At 44.8% G+C, this 24,501-nt stretch overlaps 1 protein-coding gene across 1 annotated transcript in view; it reads left to right on the forward strand.

The window, feature by feature from the left end:
* The window catches only part of DUSP5 (dual specificity phosphatase 5), a 15,068-nt gene extending 3,754 nt beyond the window's left edge, over window positions 1-11,314 (forward strand). Inside the window, exons 2-4 of the mRNA XM_024121617.2 lie at window positions 3,419-3,567; window positions 6,589-6,808; window positions 9,808-11,314. Of these exons, the coding sequence (XP_023977385.1) occupies window positions 3,419-3,567; window positions 6,589-6,808; window positions 9,808-10,214 (776 nt within the window). The 3' untranslated portion in view covers window positions 10,215-11,314. The remainder of the gene's footprint in view (window positions 1-3,418; window positions 3,568-6,588; window positions 6,809-9,807) is intronic.
* Window positions 11,315-24,501: the final 13,187 nt, after the last annotated feature.

Genomic DNA, 24,501 nt, shown 5'->3' on the forward strand with positions numbered 1-24,501 from the left:
TTTTTTGCGGTACGCGGGCCTCTCACTGTTGTGGCCTCTCCCGTTGCGGAGCACAGGCTCTGGACGCGCAGGCTCAGTGGCCATGGCTCACGGGCCCAGCTGCTCCGCGACATGTGGGATCTTCCCGGACCAGGGCACGAACCCGTGTCCCCTGCATCGGCAGGCGGACTCTCAACCACTGCGCCACCAGGGAAGCCCCCTATTCACGTTTTAAACCCATCCCCTGGTGATAGCCAGTAAGTAGGTTGCTTCCAGCCTTAGTATTTGAAGCAGTGTGGGAGAGTATACCTTTGTCCAAATGCTTTTGCATGTGCACTATCTTTCAGTAAAATTATGAGAACTGCCAGGTCGAAAGTTATGTCCGTTTTAAATTTCAGTAGAAATTGCTTAATACTTACCCGTATAACAGTACTAAACTTTAAGTTGTTGCCAAAGAAAATTATTTCTTTACCTAACTCACATCCAGATAAGAGTTCAGGTTTTTAATTTAGTGGCATCTCAGATCGTGGGGCAAACCTTTTTTTTTTTTTTGGCCACGCAGCATGTGGAATCTAAGTTCCCCAACCAGGGATCGAACCCACGCCCCCTGCATTGGAAGCACGGAGTCTTAACCACAGGACCGCCAGAGAAGTCCTGCAATGCCTTTTACACTTCCCTCAATGCCCACCCCTCCCGAAAAAAACCCACTAAAATGAGATGACCTAACGGCATTGTCAGTGCGTATTTATATATAGTGTCCGTGTGCTTTCTCCGCTCAGCTCCCCTGGTAATGCGGTGGTGATCAAAAACAGAATCACTCTGAAGAGGATTGAAGCTGCCGAAAGAACTGCCACGGCTCTTGCAGCTCAAGTGAGGCACCAGAGAGGAATGTTCTGTCTCTCCACGCCTCTGATGGGAGTGGGTGAAAGACAGACCATCTAATCTGTAGGACTCCTGACCCCAGCTGGAAGAGGCAGGACCCTGTTTATCTGTCCCTCAACTACACCGAGACTTTGTCTGCCTGCCTTATTTTGTCAACAGGCAGGCAGGACCCAGCCCACACCCGCACCTCCTGTCTGTCCTCCTAACAGCCAACTCTTTTTATTATTATTATTATTTTAATTTATTTTATTTTTGGCTGCGTTGGGTCTTCATGGCTGCCCGCGGGCTTTCTAGTTGCGGCGAGCAAGGGCTACTCTTCATTGCGGTGCACAGGCTTCTCATTGTGGTGGCTTCTCTTGTTGCAGAGCACAGGCTCTAGGCACACGGGCTTCAGTAGTTGTGGCACGCGGGCTCAGTAGTTGTGGCTCGATGACTCGAGCGCAGGCTCAGTAGTTGTGGCACACGGGCTTAGTTGCTCCAGGGCATGTGGGATCTTCCCAGACCAGTGCTCGAACCCGTGTCCCCTGCATTGGCAGGCGGATTCTTAAACACTGTGCCACCAGGGAAGCCCAACAGCCAACTCTTAAGTGCTCTGTTTAAAGCCAAGAGATGGGGTGGCCTGAAGGCTTCTCTTTCCCAAGCTTCATTCTGAAGTTTGAGAGGGCGTGGGCCGCTCTTCAGATTCCCATCCCCTATCACTCAGTTTGTCTCCTGGGACCCAAAATGTTGAGGCCCAGGCACGGGAAGTGATTTGCTAACTAGGGACACCTCTTCGGAGGAAGCTTGAGGGTCAGTGTAAGTGTGGTTTCTTTCTGCCTTCTGGGAGGGAAGGGGGTGGGGGCAATGGTGGGGAGGGAGGGAAAAACTAAGCCACAGACACCTTCAAACTTTCCACCTCCGCCTCCCTCTGGTATGGCCTGTCATGACTGGGAACGTGGTCGTTGTGGAGGTCCAGAAGCTCATTTGCGGAGGCCCAATTGGCTATTTGTTGAAGTGACCACAGGGGAGATTTGGGTGTGCTAAATGGGGTTGGGGGCAGTTATAGCAAGCTGAGAGGAAGCAGTAATGGCTAGATGACTCATTCCAGGAATTGGCTGCAGCTTCTGGGAGAGAGCTGGAGGCTGCCGTGTAATCCATTAACCATTTGCCTACTGCAGGGGTTTAAAAAACCACCATGTGCTCCAATGTTGGGGCTATTACAACACCAAAAGACAGAAGAAAAAAGGGGGCCTTTTTGGAAAAATACATAGTCTCAGAATGCTTATTTAATTGATGATTTAGGGAATTCCTAATTCCTGGCAGCACTTTCACTGCCAGGGCCCGGGTTCAATCTCTGGTCAGGGAACTAAGATCCCATAAGCTGGGAACTAGCATCTCACAAGCTGCGCAGCATGGCCAAAAAAAAAAAAATTGATGATTTGACCCCAAGTGAATTCTCTGGGCCAGAAAAAGAAGCAGGTTTTCTGGAGGCTCTTGGAAGTGTCTTAGGTCCCTTTGGATTGGAAGCAAAGTGTTTCCCCACACAAGTCTGGCCTGTGCACCCAGCAGCATTTGGCATTCTGAGGCTTCGAGGCCAGTGTTTCATTTGGTTCTTCCCTACCTCATGTATGGGCCTGAGAACTTACCTACTCAAGTTTCTATGACTTGGTCAGAGAGTAGTTTTTACCTTAAGTGATCTGATCCATTTGGGGAAGTTTAAATATAGTTAGGATTTTTATAGAATCATACCTGCCAGGTATGAGGGTGTGTGTGTGTGTGTGTGTGTAGCTGGGGAGAAAGTTCAGGAGGGGAGGGTAGTAAGGAGATAAAGGGAGAGTAGGTGGTCATCAAGGAGAAAGAAAGAGTTTTTACTTAAGGGGGTAAGAATTAAGTTCAGAAGGCCTCATTGCTCTGGTTTGAATGGTAATTAACTAGATTGATTACATTGGACCTATGGAGAGAGGATTGTCAGCAGTGGTCTTAGCACCTTGGCAAAGAGAAAGGGCAGGGCTGTTTTATTGCCCTGAGTTTAAACCTCGTGTTAGCCCCCATTCCTTTATGAATAGAGGAGGTTTCGTCTATAATCCAGTTTAGAGCTAAGGGACTAGGGATGAAACAGACCAGTTTAGGAGTCTCGTTCACAAATTAATGAAATTCTGCATAATCACACCTACATTTTAGATAAATGAGAGAAAATAGCTTTTGTTTTCTGGAGGGATTTGGTTAATATTTGCCAGATGTCAGATATATTTCCTTTCACAGTTTAAGCCTCTTCTGATAGGCATAGAAAGTTAATCATTGCCTCTCTGAACTATAGCTTTTTAGGGGGGAGAGAGAGAGAGAGAGAGAGAGAGAGAGAGAGAGAGAGAGAGAGAGAGAGTGTGTGTGTATGTCTGTGGAGCCCGTTTCTATTCTAAAACTATTACTTGTTTTGGCTCAATTTTTTAATATGACCAAAATGTATAGTAGCAGAATATTTTTTTACTATTCCACACTCAGGGTATTGATCAATTCTGGGCATTTTCTGACAGCCTGAGAAAAATTGATGCTTATATCTTGCTTTTTTTTTGTCTTTTAGGGGGATATGAGACTTTCCACTCGGAATATCCTGAGTGTTGCGTGGACGTAAAACCCATTTCACCAGAGAAGGTTGAAACCGAGACAGCCCTCATCAGTCAGTGTGGGAAATCAGTGCTCAACATCAGCTACAGGCCGGCTTACGACCAGGTACATGGTGTGGAAGTACCATCCTGGCTCCTGTCTCTGTTCCTTGCACAGCACCCTGGCTCTTCCACTCCCTGCTCAGCAACCTTGGTTGGTTCGTTTGCAGATCAGGGAGTTGGCAGAGGCCTCCAGCTTTAGAGAGCCTCTGTTGCTTGCCAACTTGAGTTTCCATCTAAGAGTAAATGGGCTTCTTTCCAGCAAATAAGCTGACAAGAGCAAATGCGCTTCAGGATGGTTGGTGGCTTCTGGCAAAAAGTGGAAGCGAAAGATACATTATTATTAGCTGGCCTGGGAGGTGCAGAGTAGCTTTGAAATATTGGTTTAGGTTTCCCTGAAGATGTTTCAGAGCTGACTTTCAGGCTTCCTGTGTTGATCTTCGTAACTGTTCATGCTCTGCAGTTTCTGCAAACCAACCCAGTACCTGTAAAGGCGTGTCTTGGTATTTTTAACTGAAGGAGGAAGATTGGGGGAGGGTTGTAGAGAAATTACTATTTGGATGGTTAAGCAGCCTCCCCTAGGGGTTTCTGATGCTTATAATTCCATAAATTCTGAAACCAGAGATCAAGACACACTAGAGGATTTCATGTGTCTACAAACATGTGGGTTTTTTCCCTTCAAAGAACTGTACTTTCTGGCAACTCATTAAAGGAAGAAAAAGTGGACGGCTCAGGCAGGGGTTACCTATACAATGCAGGAGGATGTGGTAAAAGCCAGCAAGGACCCAGATCTGCAGAAAACAGAGATCAAAACCTACCTTCCCATTTTACAGAGGGAAAAACTGTCACAGCTGGTGGAATGATTGCTTTTGCCGAGAATCCTGCACCTGGGTTCATGGCCGCACTAGGCCCAGAACTCCCTTCTCTTAACTCCTTGTTCTGGTTCTTCTCAGGACCCTGTTCTGTTTTCCACATGCCTTCTTTTGGAAGAGGGCTATTCTAGGTATCTGACTTGGTAGGAGGAGCTTTTCAGATTCTTTGCACAAAGTAAGAACATACCCAAATCATAAGAAGGAAGATTTCTAGATGCTGCCTAAGTTGCCAGCTGCTTGCCAAGAGCAGAGCTCTGCCCCTGGGGATAAACTTCCAAATACAGCCAGGTGGCTTTTCCTTGAATGGAAACCTATTAGCTTGGCGAGGTGCCAGGGTTATTATTTTGTTTGTTTTCTTTTATTAAAATTACAGTGTATGATGAGCCCTGGGCTTTCAAGCCATGGGCATCCGGCTTAGCTGAATTTCTATTTTTGTTTGTTTGTTTGGGTGGTGTTTTCCCCCTCCTTTCTCAGAAAGTGAAAGAGAAATGAGAATTTGCAGGATGTTGTGAAAGCACAGCAGACCTTTGGCCAAGCAAGGACCAGGGAGGCCCTGGTGTGTTTCCACGGTTCATCTGGGGAACCCCCTAGTGCTACTCTTAGTAGCGCTTCTGCCTTGAGAGAAGCTGGGTGAGGTTGTGTTAACCTTTGGGGTTTCTGAAGGCCTTTGGTTTCTTCCTCTTGAGTCTAAAAAGAAGATTCAAAAAAGGAAAGAAACATGGTTTCAGGGGTGTTGGGCTAAGCTCCAGTAGAAATTGAGTAGGATCCCAGGCCTGGTGTGTCAGCATTTTCCAGGCTCTAAAGAGAGGGAGAGATCTATGTAGGTACACCTAAAGTGTTAAGCTCAGGGGCCAGCTAATAAAAATACTGGTTACTATTACTACCTTTTGTAAAATCCCTATAACTTTCTTTCAAGTGGCCAAACTGGCCTTTGCCTTACACACCTGACTTCTCAGGAAAGAAAAAGCAAACACCCATGCTGGGTAATTTGAGAACTGCCTTCTCCTGGCCCTCGTCCCGTGCCCCTTTCCCTATTGTGGGTCTGGCAGAGAGTTTCCATTCAACTCTTATTCCAGGACAGGAAATGGAAACACAGGAAGCGGATGGATGATATGGGAAAGGCTGCCAAAGACACAGCCACTGTCACCCCAGCTCAGTGTTTTCCCTCTAAATCTCCAGGGGCTCCCATTGTTCCAAGTATGGAACAATGGCTTTTCTTGCCACTCTGGAAATGCTGAGACTGCCAGAGTCTGACTAGCTAGCTGTTCTTTTTAGCTTTGCCTCAGGGTAGATGGTCTCTGGTTCTTTGGGGATCCTTCTTAACTAGAAACCTCAGGTATAGGTGGTCTCCCAAAAGGTTGAAGATGTCTGCGTCTCTCACCAAAACTCAGCCCCACAAGAGCAAGATCAGGCCTGGGACTTCCCTGGCAGTCCAGTGGTTAAGACTCCACGCTTCCATTGCCGGGGGCAGGGGTTTGATCCCTGGTTGGGGAACTAAGATCCTGCAGCCTGCATGCCACACAGCGCAGCACAGCCAAAAAAGAAAAAAAAATATCAGGCCCTCATGGCCTAACAGCTTTTCATTATCTGAGTATTTTGGATAGATAGTGGTCATTTTCACTTCTGAGAAGTATACTTTTTTGGGGGGGGGGGAAGCATATTTTAACATCTCTGAGCTCCAAATGCATCTTAGGATCAACAGTGTCCTAGGTTTGATGAAACACATTATATACAACGTCAGGATTGTAAAGGAGGGGACTTATCTTGTTGAACCGTTTTCCATTTTATCTAGAAGGAAACCGAGGCTGCCCCCAATGTTAAAGGGCTCACTCTGGCACTCTCAGGGCAGCTAGAACTACAACACGGGCCTCTCAAGTCTTCCATCACACCACCCTCTTCTCATCCTTGTCAGCATAGGAAGGCTGCCGGCATTTTCTACCACCTCAATATCTATAAGAAAATGAAAATCGTAGCTGTGTGGGATTTGCTGTCACTGAGTCACAAGGCAGTAAAGTAGGGTAGAGAGTTTACCAGGACGGAGGCTCCACCCACACACTCTTGGGTGAACTGTGCTGAGTCTGAACTCTCTACCTGGAAACCAGAAAGGGAACCTCCCACCTGAAGACAAATAGGTCAGGATTGTTTTGTTTCTTCTCCCCAAAGAGCAAGCTAATCCAACATTTCCTGGTTGTCCTCCTTTGCACCCTCCTTTCCAGGGTGGCCCAGTCGAAATCCTTCCGTTCCTCTACCTTGGAAGTGCCTACCATGCATCCAAGTGCGAGTTCCTCGCCAACCTGCACATCACGGCTCTGCTGAATGTCTCACGACGGACCTCTGAGGCCTGCACGACCCACCTGCACTACAAATGGATCCCCGTGGAAGACAGCCATGCGGCTAACATCAGCTCCCATTTTCAAGAAGCAATAGATTTCATTGGTAGGTGCAGCCATTCCCCCTCAGTTGTTTTGGGGGCCCCCTAGGGAAGCGTGTTCTTGGATTTTGATGTACTGATGGGGATTCCCTTCACTGAGAAGAAAAGCATCTTGTTGTAGAGCCAGCTTGGCTGGTTGGATGCACCGACCAAAACGACGGAGGGGAGGATTTGAATTGCTATTAATAGGAGCTTTAATTTGCAAGATAAATGAATTACTACAATTTTATAGCAATACTCTGTCTCTCTTGTTAGTGTTTCTGGCTGGGTGGGAAGCAGGGTGCATCCATGTGTGATGCTCCATGCCAGGGAAGCAGGGGAGGGAAAGAACCACCCAAACTGTGCTTCTACGTAGGTTGGGATATTTTTAAAAGCAAACAGAAGGGCTGAGAGAGCACTCCTTACGCACTGAGCCCCCAGGGCCCCAGCAGCTTTCCACGGTTTTTGGCAAACTGCTTTGAGGGCAATTGTTTTGCATTTTCAGCTGATTTTGGACTAAAGATAGCGCTCGTCTCAAGCTCTGTGCTTTATGCACAGAGAAGTTGGCATCTTTTTGCATCCTTTGTACGTTCCATGAGGCAGTTATCATTTACTCCATGTGTAGGCCTGGAAAACTCTGGTCCCTCCGCGTAGAAAGGGCTTTGGGCCTTGGGATTCCAACTCCTCGAGCAGGCTGGATTGTTCTTTCATTTGACATCTCTGTTTCCCTCAACCATCTCCCCTGGGGGCTGGACTGACTTTTTTGTGTCTCAGATTTGCAAGCACCCACCACTCCCCATCCTTGTGGGCTTGCCTCCCTTTCCAGAGTCCTTCTTTCCCTGTAACATGCATAGCTGTTGAAGCTGAGCAGTGATCTTCCTGCCTCGTGCTCTGAGGGATGTTGGAGGGAGAAAGGCCGGCGCTGGGTGCAGCAATGATTACTTGGTGCAGGGAGCCGTTAAAGGCCCCCCTTCCACCACGTGGCGGGCCCTCTGCTCAGCACACACAATCTCTACTCCACAGAAGCCTGTGGAGAAACTCACCAGAGGCAAAAGGCCGAGCCTGCCTCCCTGTTCCCTGAGCCTCTGGGCTGTGATGGTTCCTTTGGAGTCTCTGAGAGACAGTCAAGATGATGGGGTCAGGGTGGGAAACCCTTGACTTGTTCTCCCTGTCCCTGGGAATGCCTTGCCCTTGTCAACCTGTTATTTAATTGCCTAGATAGCTTCTCAGTGAGGTCATGAAACCCGCCCCCATCACTTCTCAGAAGCCTCCCTCCCCATCCCGTATGTGCATTGTGTCTGGGTACACAACCGCACAAACCCACAGCATTCTGAAGGCACACGAGATGCTTTTCCCCAGACTCCTTGCCCTGCTGAAGGAAGGGGGGACTGAGGCCGAACCATGCATTGACCCCTTCCGAGGGCCACATATAGAAGGCAAGCCCCCAGGGGTAAAGTGGGATCCAGAAGCAACACACTGTAGGCCCTTTGCTTTCTGGGATTTGGCTCTGGGCCAATTAAAAGCTAGACTACCAGCTTTTTGCTGGTGGAGGAGCAAAAGAAGGTTGGAGTCACGACCCTATAATCCTAGGTACTTGGAGTCCCTTTTGAACTAATTTACAGAAACTTTTTTTTGTTTGTTTTGAATCAGAGACTGGGGCACTTCTAATGAGGAACCCTGGGGTGTCCTTTGGTATTTTCATTCTGTTGGGGAAACTCCAGGTTCCTCCCTGACTCCTCAGAAACTGGATCTTTCAGATCTTAGAGATGCATTTGCAAATTTCTTGAACTTGAGGAGGGAGGTGGGTAAGGGGGCTGACTTTTTTTTTTTTTTTTTTTTTTTTTTTTGCGGTACACGGGCCTCTCACTGTTGTGGCCTCTCCCGTTGCGGAGCACAGGCTCCGGATGCACAGGTTTAGTGGCCATGGCTCACGGGCCCAGCCGCTCTGCGGCATGTGGGATCTTCCCAGACCGGGGCATGAACCCGTGTCCCCTGCATCGGCAGGCGGACTCTCAACCACTGCGCCACCAGGGAAGCCCGGGGGCTGACTTTTTATTTGCCCTTCAAAATCTTAAATGTTTTTGCATACTGTGGCCTTACTTAGTGCCATGGACATCTAACTTCCTGTGATGTAATTGTTTCCTCACTAGCAAGAGAGGGAATTGGAAAGACTCTTTTTTGTGGTTTTTATTTGATGTGTATATATGTTTAACCTTTTACCCCTGCTCATTTTTAACAGTTGGATCTCTTTTGCGGGGAGGAGTAGAACAGAAAAGGAGGGCACCCCGCTTTTGTCATATTGAGTTAACGAATGCTGAAGGTGGTAGCTTTATAGCAGTGACTCCCATTGTTGTTCAAGATGGAGTTTGCCAAAGCCGTTTATATCCTCCGTCTAGTAAGCGTTACTTAGACAAGGCTATAATTAGTGGCTGTGCACTATTTATTGTATGTTTGGTTGGTTGGGAACCCTCAGTGCTGAGCCAAGCATCCTGCCCTGGCACAGCCAAACAGGAATCCCAGGGAGACTGGAAGACCTCAACCAGGATGAGGGCTAGGTCATCACCATTAGAATCAGACCCCGAGAGACAGGAATTGCTTCTCCAAGTCAGTCTTTGAGCCTGGGACCCTCTCAGGGAAATGCGAATGTGCAATAAAAACTTGCATGCAGCTTCAAAGATTTTCCCAAAGTCTTCTTGAAACGCATCCATGGAAGCTGAGTTAAGGTGGCATCCCCAGGAAGGAGTTACTCCAGGTCTAGCACCTCCAGTGGCAGAACCTGTGAAAGTATCCTGGAGAACTAAGGATTGTGACGGTCCTATGCAGAGATACACATCATGGTGGGACCCCAAAGTCTATCCTCAGCAGTGGAGGTTAAAGACTGGCAAAAGCCTGGTGTGGGACCACAGACGTTGAGCAGGGATGATGATTTGATAACAAGGTCACTTTTTTTAAAATTCTTTAATTAAATCCAGTTGCCTTTGAGTTCCAATCCCAACTCATTTCCACTGTCTTTTCTTTCTTCCAGACTGTGTCAGGGAAAAGGGAGGCAAGGTCCTGGTTCACTGTGAGGCTGGGATCTCCCGCTCGCCCACCATCTGCATGGCTTACCTCATGAAGACCAAGCAGTTCCACCTAAAGGACGCCTTTGATTACATCAAGCAGAGGAGGAGTGTGGTCTCGCCCAACTTCAGCTTCATGGGCCAGCTCCTACAGTATGAGTCCGAGATCCTGCCTTCCGCGCCTAGCCCCCAGGCTCCCTCCTCCCAAGGGGAGGCAGCCGGCCCTTCATTCATAGCCCATTTGCAGACACTGAGCCCTGACGTGCAGGGTTCCTACTGCACGTTCCCTACCTCGGTGCTGGCACCATTGCCCACCCACTCAACGGTCTCAGAGCTCAGCCAGAGCCCCATGGCCACAGCCACATCCTGCTAAGACCAGGGTGGGAGAACCAGCCCAGCTCCAAGAACAACTGTGATTTTGTATTTTAACTCGTGGACATTTCATACCTGTGCAATACTGAAGACTTCACTCTGTCCCACTGTCCTTGTGGGACAGTGAAGGGTCACCAGGTTTGCAAACGAACTTCAGACTGACCTCGGGGATAGGTTCTTGGGACTGAAGGAAGGCGAAGCCATTATGAGAGCACAGCGCGTGCTGACTACTGTATTTCCAGACCCCCTGCCCTCAGGACTGCCCAGTCTTTGCACCTCAAAGTTTGCCTTTTCATTTCAGGCATAAGGCAATAAATACCTGCAGCAACATGAGAGAAAGCAGTTGCTGGACCAGGAGAAAAGGCAGTAACAAAGCCAATTCATTTTGAAGGAAGCACAATTTCCACCTTATTTTTTTAACTTTGGCAGTCTCCGTATCTGTCTCTGTTGCTTCAGGGCATAAGCTGATCACCACCTAGTCAGGAAAGTAACCCTACAGGGTTTTAGGGACATGATGTATATGCTGATTTGAACCCTCAGATGTTTTTGAGACTCTGTCTTGGGTCAGGTGGAGTCATTTGGGTGAAGTAGTGAGACAGTAACACTTCTGGTTTCCTCTTCACTGTGGGTTTTACCCTGACTTTGGACTTTGGCATGATTCTTACTCATACTTGAACCTTTCTCGTTGCACCTCTCCTCAAAGCAACTCTGGCGTCATTTGAAAAGAGTTCTTTAGACCACAGACCAACAATCACCCCTTTGAGGTGGTGGCACTGGATGCCAGGAGAGAAAGCGTACCCACTGTATGGGTCAGTGGTATTGAAACGGTTGTCACCCCAGCTTGCTGTCCTTATATGTGCTTGTCTAGTCTCTGGTGACACTTGTTTTCTTCCCTGCCCCTCGGGGTTGTCTTCAAGCTGTTGACTTCTGGGATTTGCAGATTTCTCAATGTGGTACTACTTCTTTTTTGTCTGTAGGTTATTTCTCCAGGGGAAAAGGCAATAATTTCCTAAAATCCATATGAATGTGAAGAAAAGCAGTATGTTACTGGTTGTTGATGTTGTTGTTTTTTTATAGTGCAAAATAAAAATAGTAAGAAGAACAAAAACGCTTCTTCATGTTGTTGAGTTGGGGTAAGGCAGGGATACACTGAGGCGGGGCCCAGCCTGCCTCACTGGGTTTTATTTCCGAATGAACGCTAAGGTGATGGTGGTGGGTGTGCAGTTGGAGGCATGAGGCTGTACAGTCTGCTCACCAGCTGGTGATCATAACAATACAGAATAATGCTTTCCAGTTGGGAGGCTTCCGTTGGCTCACTTGCAAGAGAACTCAGGCCACATGGAGAGGTGGTCAGAGCATCCATCCACCCTGGGCTCTTTGTGAGCCCCAGGCAGAGTTCAACTTGAACCTCCACTTCTTCATCCATGAAATGAGTGAACTAAGCTAGATGATCCCAAAAGTCCCTTAGAGCTCAAGACCCTTGATTCCAGCAAACCTGAGTGGCAAGCTTGTGGTCAGCCCCCTCTCTCCAGTGCCTGGCAAGTGGCAGACTCTCAGAAAAGTTTGGAAAAATGACCAAGGGACAGATAAGTGAACTAGGTAAAGGTTTACCTTAAATGCCTGTTCTCCCTCTTTTACCCTTGGAATTAATTCTTCCAGATAATTCCCTCAGGAGTTCCTAGGTAAATCCCTCAATGAGTTGATTTAAATCCAAGGCTGAATTAACTTGCCTTCTGAGTAATTTTCTCTGTGTGGTGGAGGAAGGAAGGGGCAATATTTGCGTATTCCCATGGCTTAAGCCTCTGCTCCAGCCTAACTCTTGGGGCCTGTTTGCTAATCAAGGGGAACGGGAAATTGGCTGGGAATGACACCATACGTGCCTGACACAGGGATTCCAATCCATACCCCCTGATTATGGGGGGGTCCAGAGAGGCCTCCAGCTCCCCCCAGCAAGCACCATGTCAATAAATAGCAAGATGGCGGCCGAGCCCAGGGTAGTCCAGCTCTTTCTAAACGTCTCACCTCAAAGACTTTGCTTGAGACTTTGCTCCCCACACACCTTTCCTTCCCCACTGGTTCCTTGGAGAGTCCTCAGATAAGAATGTCACCCAGACTGGGGAAGCTGCATTTCCTTCAGCCTGCACCCCTCATCTGCATAATCCAAGCAGGGTTTGTTTCCAGGGGAGGAAAGTGGAGTGAAGGGCACTGTATAGGAAGAAGAAATCCTGGGTTCTAGCCCTCACCCTGCCCCTAACTAATGCTTTAGAGCTAATCTCTAATCTTGCTGGACCAAGCTTCAGGGCTTGGTCTACCTGAGGTCCCTCCCTGGTTTCATATCTCTGAGCCTCCGCTCTGCCTTGGAATGTGTCGCATTGTGTGGGCCTGTCCAGGTGCTGAGTGGCTGGAGGGGCTGCAAGCAGGGAGAGCCAGGGAGGGGGAGGCTGGATGCAGGCTGGGGTGATGTGCTAAGCCGCATCCCACTTGCTGACATTTGCTTTATTGCATTAAAGTCTTTCTCTGAAGGGTGAGTAAGTCCTCTAAATCAGGCATATGAGGATTGCTCATAAGCCAGTGAGTCACTGGAGGGTAAGCCAAGTGAAGCCCCACAGCTGGGGATGGCTCTGTAACTCTCACTCCCTTAATAGTCTTCTCATTAATTACACCTCCATTTTTGCCAAGACCAACTTTACATTGGCTTCCAGTGCCAGGTGGAGAATAAAGCTGGTGTTATCCAGTTCCTTCATCCCCAGGTTTTGAAGGAACACCTCTCTTGGTCTCCAGCAACCTAGGGGCAGGAAATGTAAAAGCAGCTCACACCAGTGTGCTCGCAGGAGCCCTGTGTACCCATGGTTCTCCTTTGTGTGAGGACCCAGGGAGAAAGCACCCCAGATCTCAATACCCTGAAAGGCTGCATCTCACTGAGTTGCTGGTGGTTTCTCTTCTGAACACCATAAAGCTGGTGACCATCCCTGTTTCCCTCTTTGCTCAGGCAAGGAGACAGCTCAGAACCAAATTTTTAGCCTACCTCTGACAATTTTATAGGACCTTATGGCATATATTTTGGGTATCAACTCCACCTGGTTTCCATTAAAATTTCCCAACTTTATTTTTCTTTACTTCCATTTCCACAGTGACTTTTAAAAAAGAGCAACGCTTGGGTAATAAATATTAAACATACCACAATGCATTTATGGAATGAGGTGATATGAACGTACATATAGAGAGAAGCCAGTACATCCTCGGTGTTGCTACTCTCCATCTCACTCTGAAGGATTTATCCATGGGACTGTATAAATCTTCACCTTCTCAGTAAATCTGCCAAGTTTTGTATTCTTTCTGGAATAAACCCGGTCCATAACCCAAACCCCATGACTAGGGCCTGGCTCCATGTCTTAGAATCTCTGGCACTGAGACCCTATATTCTGCTGCTGGTGACTTTCTATGGAGGGAGCCCTGGACCAGATGGACAGATTGCTCAAAGCCACAGCACAGATGCTCCCAGCCCTCACACACTGCATGTGATGGATGTGACTCTGTGCCTAGATAACCATCATCCGTCCATCCATTTAACACTGAGCACCTGCTAGAACCTGGGATTCAGTGGGGAATGAGAGCTTCATAAGTACTGATGTCTGTTCACTGGACTTTCTGTCCCAGAGTGGAGCTGGCGTCTCAAGGTGGACCCATGTCCCCAGCCCCACACAATCCCCTTCCCCAGCTCCCTTCTTCTTGGCTCCAGCTCCATCCTCTCCCCTCTGGCCCCAGGATGCTTCATGCCCAAGCTCCCAGATATGCCAGCCCGTGGACATGGCTGTGTTTCCCTGTGCTAACCATCTGACCCCTGGCTTGGCTCATCCCTCAGGTTCTCTTGCATTGTTTACTACCTTGTCTTGAACACTGTATTAGTCTTGCCCCACCTCCACCACCACCCCCACCAGTGTGCAAAAAGAAATGAGTTCTTATAGAGCCATGGTCCTTTCTCAGTCATTTGGCTAATATCAAAAGTGTGCATTAAGCACCTACTATGTGCCACAGTCAAACTAGGCATGCACACAGGCATCATCTCTTTAATCCTCATCACAACTCAGTACAAGTGATTTTATTGTCTCCATTTCCAGATGCATAAACTGAGCCTCAGAGATATTAGGTAACTTGCCCAAGGTCACACAGCTAGTAAATGGTGGAGCCTGGGATGAAACTATTTCATTGATCTTGTACCCCTCTGAGCACCTGGGGTATACAGTAGGTGCTTTTGTCCATTGGGCTTTTGTTTTCCAGGAAGAGAGTCTCCTCAGGCCACATTAAAAAAACAACAACAACCTTTTGTGTATAGACATGAATGGCATTTAATGCCCAGCTACACTCCACTCCAGCTACAGTGGATTTATGACAAGCTCCTTTCAACAAGCCATGCTCCATCCTGCCTCTTTGCACATTCTGGCTCCTCTGCCTGGAACACAAATTCACCCTTCAACTAAATAACTCCTATTTGTCCTTCACTTCTCAGCTCAAACTTCACCTCTCTGGGGAAGCCTTCTCAGGCTCCCAGAGTAGGTCAGACGTCCCTGTTCAATCTCTCATAGCTCCCTATCTATATCGTTTCTTCATATTTCAGCAAAGTTTAAGAATTATTCGTTTACCTGTGATTATTTGATTAATGTTTGTCATCAGCTTAGAAGCACCAGGAGAGCAAAGATTATATTGAATTTCAAGAGGGATCTAGCACAGGGCCTGATTTATAGTAGGTGTTCAATAAGTATTGGTTGAGTGAAGGAGTGAATGAATGACAAGTTAGGAATGAAAAGCTGTCAGAACCAGAAGCTGCTCTCTCCATCTCTCTCAAAGCCCATGCTGTCCTCTGCACATAAGCTCATAAGCCTGTTAACCCCAGGTCCCACTTTTGAATCCCTCCCCAGTCCTAAAGGAAACAGGTTTCCTAGATTTAATTACCGCTACCATATTGGTCAGAGTCCGTGTCACCACATCACCTCATCGGTCACTGGTCAGCCTATGGACACCCTTGGGTCAGGTGTCCACCCTGGCACCAATCAGTTTCCTCTAAGTTCAGAGAGCTGCCTAGCTCAGAATCCCTGAGCAAGGACTGTAGATGGAGCAGTTTCAGCTAGAAAGGGTGGAGATCCTGCCGCACACTGGACTAACTTGCCACTAAAGAATTTAATTAATGCCCAAAGACTGAGTATTCAAAAAGAAGGCCCTGGAGATGACCAGATAGCCTGGGCACTGGAAAACTCAACCCTACCCTTCTTGTCCCACCTCCGATGAGTGCCCTCATATTATCAATTAGGGTACCTAAATTTAAAATCATGGTAGTATTTATTTATAGTAGCAGGTCAGATCCTTTCCTGCCACACACATCCACCCCCATTCACTTATAAAGTTTATAGAAACCTAGAAGCCACTAGGTGGTAGTTTAAAATAGACCCTTGAAGCATCTCTACGCTTTTCATCCTGGGCTTCTGCAGCAGCAAGCAGAAAATGTGCTGCTTGAGAGGAATAAACCTCCCAGAGAGTGAAGCCTCAACTATATCTCTAAGGTAGGAAGGAGAAACCAGTTTATCTCCAGCCCACGAGGAAAAGAATAGTAGACTTAGAAGCAGGAAGCATAGCTGCCAGACCCTTGGGAATCTAACTGCTTAGGACCTTTATTTATTTTTTTTATAGATTTATTTATTTATTTATCTTTGGCTGCGCTGGGTCTTCCTTGCTGCGCACGGACTTTCTCTAGTTGCGGCGAGTGCTTCTCATTGCACTCGTCGTGCGTGGGCTTCTCATTGCAGCGGCTTCTCTTGTTGCAGAGCACGGGCTCTAGGCGCGCAGGCTTCACTAGTTGTGGCGCACGGGCTTAGTTGCTCTGCGGCATGTGGGATCTTCCTGGACCAGGGATCGAACCCGTGTCCCCTGCATTGGCAGGAGGATTCTTAACCATTGCACCACCAGGGAAGCCTGTTTAGGGTCTTTAAAAAGACTTTTAAAAAAGCACTTATTATGGGCAGGCTGTATGCTGGCTGTTTTCCATAATGTTCTCTCATTTAAGATCCACAAAAACCCTGCAAGAATAATATTGTTAGCCCTATTTTACAGATGAGAAAACTGAGAGGTTACAAACCCAGACCAAGGTTACACACTTAGAGCCTGTGAATGTCAAAGCCAGGATACCCAGCTTGCATTGGACTCCCGAGGCTGTACACTCTCCCCTACACAACACTGTTTCCCAGAAAGGAAATTCAAAAGATTCTCAGTTATGTCTCCATGTCTGTATCCCTTAAATAAGGCTATGAAATCTACTTGTTCTTTGGAACGGGGTTTCAAGTGATCTCATTGTAATAGATCATTAACTGTACAAAGCTTTCTCTTCCAACATTATTGAGTTTAGATTTGGGAGCTGAATTTCAAGTGGGACATGGACAGTGTTTACAGATAATGGTCAATGAAGGGATTGGAGACTAAGTTATATGAGAAGAGTTTGGATAGGTAGTGATATTTGGCCTGGAGAGGGGAGCCAAAGAATTGTCTAACTGAAGTTGTGTAAAGCATTTTCTAGGAACTCAAGGGCTGGAGTTTCAAAAACCTAAGTTTGAATTCTGGCTCTGTCACTTGCTAGCTGTGTGGACATGGACAAATTACTTCTTCTCTCTAAGCCTCAAAGTTCTTATCCATAAAAAGAGTATACTAATTGAATCTACCTTGTGGGTACAATTTTGAAGAGTAAATCTGATGAGGAATAATTGCCTTGTATGAGGTCAAAGACATAGTAAGTCCTCAATGAATAGTGGTTATGATTATTAATTACAATAATTAATTACAACAGTGAACTACCCACTGGTGTGAGGGTTGGGCAAGCAGAAGTGGAATTTCTATTGGAAAGTCTGCTGCGGGAAGGATTCACAACTCAGGGCCTTTGCACACGTGCCTCCCTCGGCCTCATCCCTTCCCTTCCTCACCTGGTCATTTATGGGCCTCCTTATACCTCATTCGTGACTTCACTTCCTCAGGGAAGCCTTCTCAGATTTCAGGATTCCATATTAAATGCTCTCTTGGTACCTATACCTTCCCTTCAGAGCACTATCACATGGGAATTAAATAATGATGCTCATAATTTTCAAAAATCAACTTTATTTAAAAAATGGTTCTGAAGAACCTAAGGCCAGGACAGGAATAAAGACGCAGACTTGGAGAGTGGACTTGAGGACACGGGGAGGGGGAGGGGTGGGCTGGGACGAGGTGAGAGAGTGGCATGGACATATATACACTACCAAATGTAGAATGGATGGCTGATGGGAAGCAGCTGCATAGCACAGGGAGATCAGCTCGGTGCTTTGTGACCACCTAGAGGGGTGGGATAGAGAGGGTGGGAGGGAGGCGCAAGAGGGAGGGGATATGGGGATATGTGTATACGTAGGGCTGATTCACTTTGTTATACAGCAGAAGCTAACGCACAATTGTAGAGCAATTATACTCCAATAAAGATGTTGAAAAAAAAATCAACTTTACAGAGGTATAATTTACACAGCATAAAATTCACCCATTTTAAGTTAAATTAGTTTTGACAAATGTATGTATACAGTCATGTAACACTTCCACAATCAAGATATGGACTATTTTATTCACCCCCCAAATTTCCTTGTGTTCCTTTGCATTTACTCCTCTTTCCCCACCCCAGACTTTGGCAATCACTTGTCTGTTTTCCTTCATTATAATTGTGACTTTTCTAGAATTTCATGTGAATGGGATCATAGAGTATGTAGGTTTTTGAGTCTAGCTTATTTTACTAAGCATAATGCATTTGAGATTCATCCATGTGTTCATGGGTACTAATTTTTTCTTTTTTTTTTTGGTCTTGCTGCACGGCATGTGGGATTTTAGTTCCCTGACCAGGGATCGAACCTGTGCCCCCTGCACTGGAAGCACGGAGTCTTAACCACTGGACCGCCAGGGAAGTCCCCATGAGTACTAATAATTCCTTTTTATTGCTGTAATAGTACTGCATGGTATGGATATGCCAATGTTCGTTTATCAATTCACCCATTGATGGACATTTGGGTTGCTTCCAGCTTTTGGCTATTATGGATAAAGCTGCTATAAACATTCAAGGACATCTTTATTGTCAAGTGGTAAGTGTATTTCTAATTTTATAAGAAACTGCCAACTATTTTTCAAATTGGTTATACCATTTTGCATTCTGACCATTAATGAGAGTTCCAGTTGCTCTATATCCTAGCTCATACTGGTATTGTCAGTTTTGTTTAGCCATTCTAGTAGTATGTAGTGGTACCTCACTGGATCTTTTAAATTTGTATTTTTGTAATTACTAATGACGTTCAGAATTATTTCATGTGCTTATTGTCCATTCATATATCTTCTTTGATAATGTATCTTTTGAAAATTTTCTTCAAATAAGCTATTTGTTTTATTATTGAGTTTTAAGAGTTTTTTTTTTTTTTATAATATACTCCACTGATCTATATATCTAACCTTATACCAGTAACACACTATCTTGATTACGGTAGCTTTGTAGTAAGTTTTAAAATCAGGAAGTATGAGTCCTTCAACTCTTTATTCTTCTTTTTCAGTATTGTTTTGGCTGTTCTGGGTTCCTTGAATTTTCACGTGAACTTTAGTATTGGCTTGTCAATTTCTGCCAAGAAGTCAGCTGGGATTTTGGTAGGGCTTGTGTTGAATCCGTAGATTTATTTGGCAAGGGTCTTAACAATGTTAAGTCTTTTGATCCATGAACATGGATGTCTTTCCATTTTATTTAGGTTTTATTTAATTTATTTCAACAATGTTTTGTAGTTTTCAGGGTACAAGTCTTGCACTCCTGTTGTTAAATGTATTCCTAAGTAATTTTTTAAACCATTGCAAATCAAGTTTTTTTCTTAATTTCATTACATGGATTGATTTTTGGGTGTTAATCAAACCTTGCATTCCTGGGATAAACCCCACTTTACCATGATGTATTATCTTTCTTATATATTGCTGGGTTTGATTTCCTAGTATTTAGTTTAAATTTTTTGTATCTTTATGGGAGATATGATCTCTAGTCTTTTCTTGTTATGTATTTGTCTGGTTTTGATATAATGAAAATTCTGCCCACATATAAAAGATTGGGGAAGAGTTTCTTCCTCTTCCAATTTCTGCAAGAGATTGTACAGAATTGGTATTATTTCTTTCTTAAATATTTGGTAGAACTTACCAGTGAAGTCACTGGGGCCTGAGGTTTTCTTTTTGTGAAGCTTTTTAGCTATAAATTCCATTTCTTTAGTAGATACAGAGCTATTCCACTTATTTCTTCTTGAGTGAATTTTGGTGGTTTACGTCTTTCCAATAGTGTGTTTATTTCATCAAAGCTGCTTAATTGCATTGCACAAAGTTGTTAATACTATTCCCTTATTATCATTTTAAGATTTTAGGATCTATAATAGTGTTCCTTCTCTCATTCCTGATATTAGTAATTTTTGTCTTTTCTTGCTTTTTTCCTGATCAGCCTCGTTAGAAATTTAACAATTTTATTTATATTTTCAAACAACTAGGCTTTCAGTTTCACTGATTTTTCTGTACTATTTGTCCATTTTCCACTTCATTGATTTCCACTTTAATTTTGTGTTCGATTTACTTTTTCTAGTTTCTTAAGGTGAAGATCGATCACTGGTTTTATACTTTCTTCTTTTTCTAAAATAAACCTTTAAAGGTATGAATTTCCCTCTAAGCATCCTATACATTTTGAAACGTTGTGTTTTCATTTTCATTCAGTTCAAAATGTGTTGTAATTTCCCTTGTAATTTCTTTTTTGATATATTTATTTCCAAAATCTGGGAGATTTTCTATATATCATTCAGTTATTGATGCCTAGTTTAATTCTGTGGTCAGGGAACATACTTTGTGTGATTTCAATTTCTTAAATTTATTGACGCTAATTTTATGGCCCAGAAATACAGTCTGTCTTGGTGAACGTTTCATATGCAATTGGAAAAACAAATGTGTATTTCTCTGTTTTGGGGTGGAGTGTTATGAAATGTCAATTAGGTCAAAGTTGATTGATAATTGTTGTTCAAGTCTTCTATATCCGTACTGATTTTCCGTCTACTCTTCTATCAGTTACTGAGAAAGGAGTGTTAACATCATCAACTAAGATTGGAATTTTCTTTCAGTACCACCAGTTTTTGCTTCATGTATTCTGAAGTTCTGTACGTTGCAGCAATGTTTAGATTGGTGTGTCCTCTTGATGAACTGACCCCTTTATTGTTATGAAATGTCCCTCTTTGTCTCGTTCTGGTCCTTGTTCTGTTGTCTATATTGCCTCATAGTAATACTGCTACTCTACCTTTTGAACCTATCTGTGTATTTATATTTAGAGTGGTTTTCTTTCTTTTTTTTTTTCCGGCCACACCACTCAGCATGCGGGATCTTAGTTCCCTAACCAGGGATCGAACCTACACCCCCTGCAGTGGAAGCATGGAGTCTTAATCACTGGACTGCCAGGGAAGTCCCTAGAGTTGTTTTCTTGTACACAGCATACAGTAAGATCTTGCTTTTCTTATCCAGTCTGACCATCTCTGTCTTTTAAATTACCTTTAATGTAATTATTGATATGGTTAAGGTTAAATTTAGTATTTTACTATTTGTGCTCTATTTGTCTCCTCTGCTTTTGTACCTTTTTTTTTTTTCTCTTTTCCTGCCTTCTTTCGGACAAATTGAGTATTTTCCATAATTCCGTATTTCCTGCACTGTTGGCTTATTGGTTATACTTATTTTGTTGTTGTTGTTGTCGTTAATGGTTGTCCTGAGGTTTAAAATACACGTTTTTAACTTACCACTACCTTCAAATAGTACTATTACTATTATGTGTAGCAGAAAGAACTTCTAATAGTATATTTACATGTCCCTCTTCCCAGTCTTTGTGCTACTGTTGTAATGAATTTAGTTCGACGTTTGTTATAAACCTCATAATAACTTGTTATTTTGCTTTAAACAGTTGATTATTTTTTTAATAGATTGAAAAATGAGGAATAAATTTTTCTGGACCCTTGATTTTGCAATAATTGGCTAGCTCAGGGAGTGTGAGGATGGCCTCACTGTTACATCTTGAGGTAACTTCCACTGAGAACACTGGACAGTCCCTGAGTCCCCGGCTGCCTACAGCTCCACTCCAAGCCATGCGTCCTCTTTTGCATAATTGTCTTTCTCAGTAACAGTCCTCACAGTGGGGGGTTCACAGAGCTCCAGACCTGGGCTTCTTTCGAAGTCCTCTGTCCCTGCAGATGCCTGCAGCCCAGGACAGGCTGTGATGTGCCCTTAAGGTCTTTTTAAAATTTACAAGAACATTGACCTTCATGCCAGAGCATTAATAATCATGATGGCTCACATTTACTGAGCTCTTTCTATATGCCGAACACCTTGCTAAGCCTTTTGTGTCCATTGTCTCTTAATTCTTACTGCAATCTGATGAGGTAGATACTACTACCAGTTTTACAGATGAAGAAATGGAAGCAAGAAGGTTTAAGTAAATTGCCCAAAGTCATACAGCAAGCTCAATAAGGGAAACACGATTTGGTTCTCAGTGGTCTGATATCAGAGCCAAACACTTTCAATTACTGTGCTCTACATCTCCCCAGTGAGCTGCCTGGGGACACTTTGCTCCCTCTTAACACACACACACACGCACACACACACACACACACACTCACACACACACACACACCTCCATTGGTGTTATACACCTGGAGAACCACTGGGTTGGGGGCCTCATCTCCCCTGTCCCATTCTGCACATCAGTGCCTGTGATTAAGAGCATGCACGCTGTTGACCTGTGTGGTGTAATGGCCAGAGCACTGGACTGGGAGTCAGGGCACTCCGTTCTCACTCCTGCTCTGTGGCTCACCAGTCATGTCTCTTTAGGCACATTAGTTAATGTCCCAGAGCTTGGAGTTTCTCAATACCTAAGGGAAGGGGGTTGAATTAGATCAACTCAAAGGCTCCTTCAAGTACCAACATCCTATGAGTCTATGACTTAGTGGCCTTGCTGATAGAGAGCTAATAATTTACTTAACCTGGCAGGACATCTAAGATTTATTTACTTTAATAATATTTATCAAAACCCAGAGCTTAACTACTCACTTCATGCTCTTATATCTTCTCTGGCTTCCTGTTTATCCCAAAGGTTATCTTTTCAAACTGCCCTTTGGGCTTATAAAATCTCTTTTGTGTTCACTACATATTATTAAGTGAACAAAAATCAGGTTACACAACTGTATGTATCCCATTTTATTTATTTATTTATTTATTTATTTTTTTTTTTATGGTACGCGGGCCTCTCACTGTTGTGGCCTCTCCCATTGCGGAGCACAGGCTCCGGACGCGCAGGCTCAGCGGCCATGGCTCACGGGCCTAGCCGCTCCGCGGCATGTGGAATCTTCCCAGACCGGGGCACGAACCCGCGTCCCCTGCATCGGCAGGCGGACTCTCAACCACTGCGCCACCAGGGAAGCCCCCATTTTATTTTTTTAAAAGTGTGTGTATACTTGTATGTGTAAAATATATATACTATATATATAATAAAATTATAAGTATATATAATAGATTTATATAAATGTAATATATATACTTATATTTATATTGACATTTACATTTATATAGTCTGAACAGATGTGTATCAAAATTTAGGATGACTTTTTCTGGATGGTGAAATAACTGGTGATTTTCAGTTTATTTTTTCTTTATATATTTTTGTCCTTTGCAATATTTGTCCAATGGAATTGCTTATATTTTTAATACTTATTACTTACAAACACAGTAGCTCGCAAACCAATAAGTTATATCTCCTTTGGACTCAGAATCCCCTGCTCCTTTAACTTCTTCTGTGGTGTCTTCTCCCAGGCTGGCTACATGTCTTTCCGTTTTAAAAAACAAGACGATGGAGGAGGGGGTTCTTGACACATGGGACCAAGTCATCTAACCTCTGGGGAGTCAGCCCTTTCTAGCCCCAGCTTTTGGCTATCCCCCTTATCCCCACCTCCCAGTCACTCTCTCTCCTTTTGTGTCAGTATGTTAGGGACCAACATTTTCCTCAACAGGTCTTCCCAATTTTAGTTTCTCCCTCTACAACTGATCTTGAGCACTTCCAGCTTTCATTCACTCATTTGTTCATTCATTCATTCACTCATCATAAATTATGCGTAAATCAGAATAACTGAATAAGTGTGTGGTTTAGAGTTGAGGGCTGAGGTTTGAGTCTGAACCTGCCTGAGGTATACCAGGATCATGTGAAAAGCCCTTGGAAAACTGTAAAGACTGGACCAGTGGGAACTGTCATTGCCCAGGCCCTGTGCTTACCCCCATGGAGGAAATGAGGGGGAGAAGCCTCTGTCCTCAAGAAGCTTAGAGTTGTCTGAGAGGGTCCAGGCGTAAATGCAAAGGGGTAGGGGGAGGGCAGGGAGAGATGCAGAAATAATATTCATAGACATGGGAATGAATGACTGGATTCTGCAGAGGATGAAGAAGGCTGAGTCAAGAATCACCATGGGGTGTGGGGACGGGGTGACTGAGAAAATAGTGTGCCATTAATGTATTTATCAACCCATCTACTCATTCATTCCACAAATACACATTGAGCATCTGACACCAGCCTGGTACTGTCACAGTTTTTAGAAATGAAGCAGCAAACAAAACAGATAACAATCCCCCATCTACCCCATTTTGTACATTCCATGAACAACAGAGAGAAAGGAAGTAAACAAGTATATAAACAAGATCATTTCCAAAGGTGATAAGTGCTATGAAGAAAATAACACTGGGTAGTGTGTCAGAGAGCAACCAGGGGAGGTGACATTTGTGCTTGTGTGTCGTTAGCTGAAATAGAATTCCGGGGCTAGACTGAGGAGAGAGAGGGTGAATTTCATGGTAGGGCTGCTGACTCAGAGATGCTAAGATTCCCCTTCTGGTGAAAATGTTTAACCTTTTATTAAACTCTGCCTTGTATCATTCTCTGGCTCAGAAACATTCCGTGGGTTCTCACTGCCCTCTGGACAAAATCCTAATTCTTTAGCTTGACATTCAAGGGCCTTCACAATCTCCCCCAGCCTGCCCATCTGCCTGCCCACATCCTCACATGAACCTTCCATTCTGGCCTCAATGGGCTCTTCATTGTCTCCACTTAGGCTGTGTCCCTTTGCACCTCCATACTTGGGTCCTGGGAAAGTCTCCTGAGTTCTCTTGTCCACAGCTATCCTGCTCTTCTCAGGGTTCAGGCCTTTTCTGTGCCTGCCTGCTCT

The sequence above is a fragment of the Physeter macrocephalus genome, chromosome 20 (genome assembly GCF_002837175.3).
Source record: "Physeter macrocephalus isolate SW-GA chromosome 20, ASM283717v5, whole genome shotgun sequence".
Taxonomy (NCBI): domain Eukaryota; kingdom Metazoa; phylum Chordata; class Mammalia; order Artiodactyla; family Physeteridae; genus Physeter; species Physeter macrocephalus.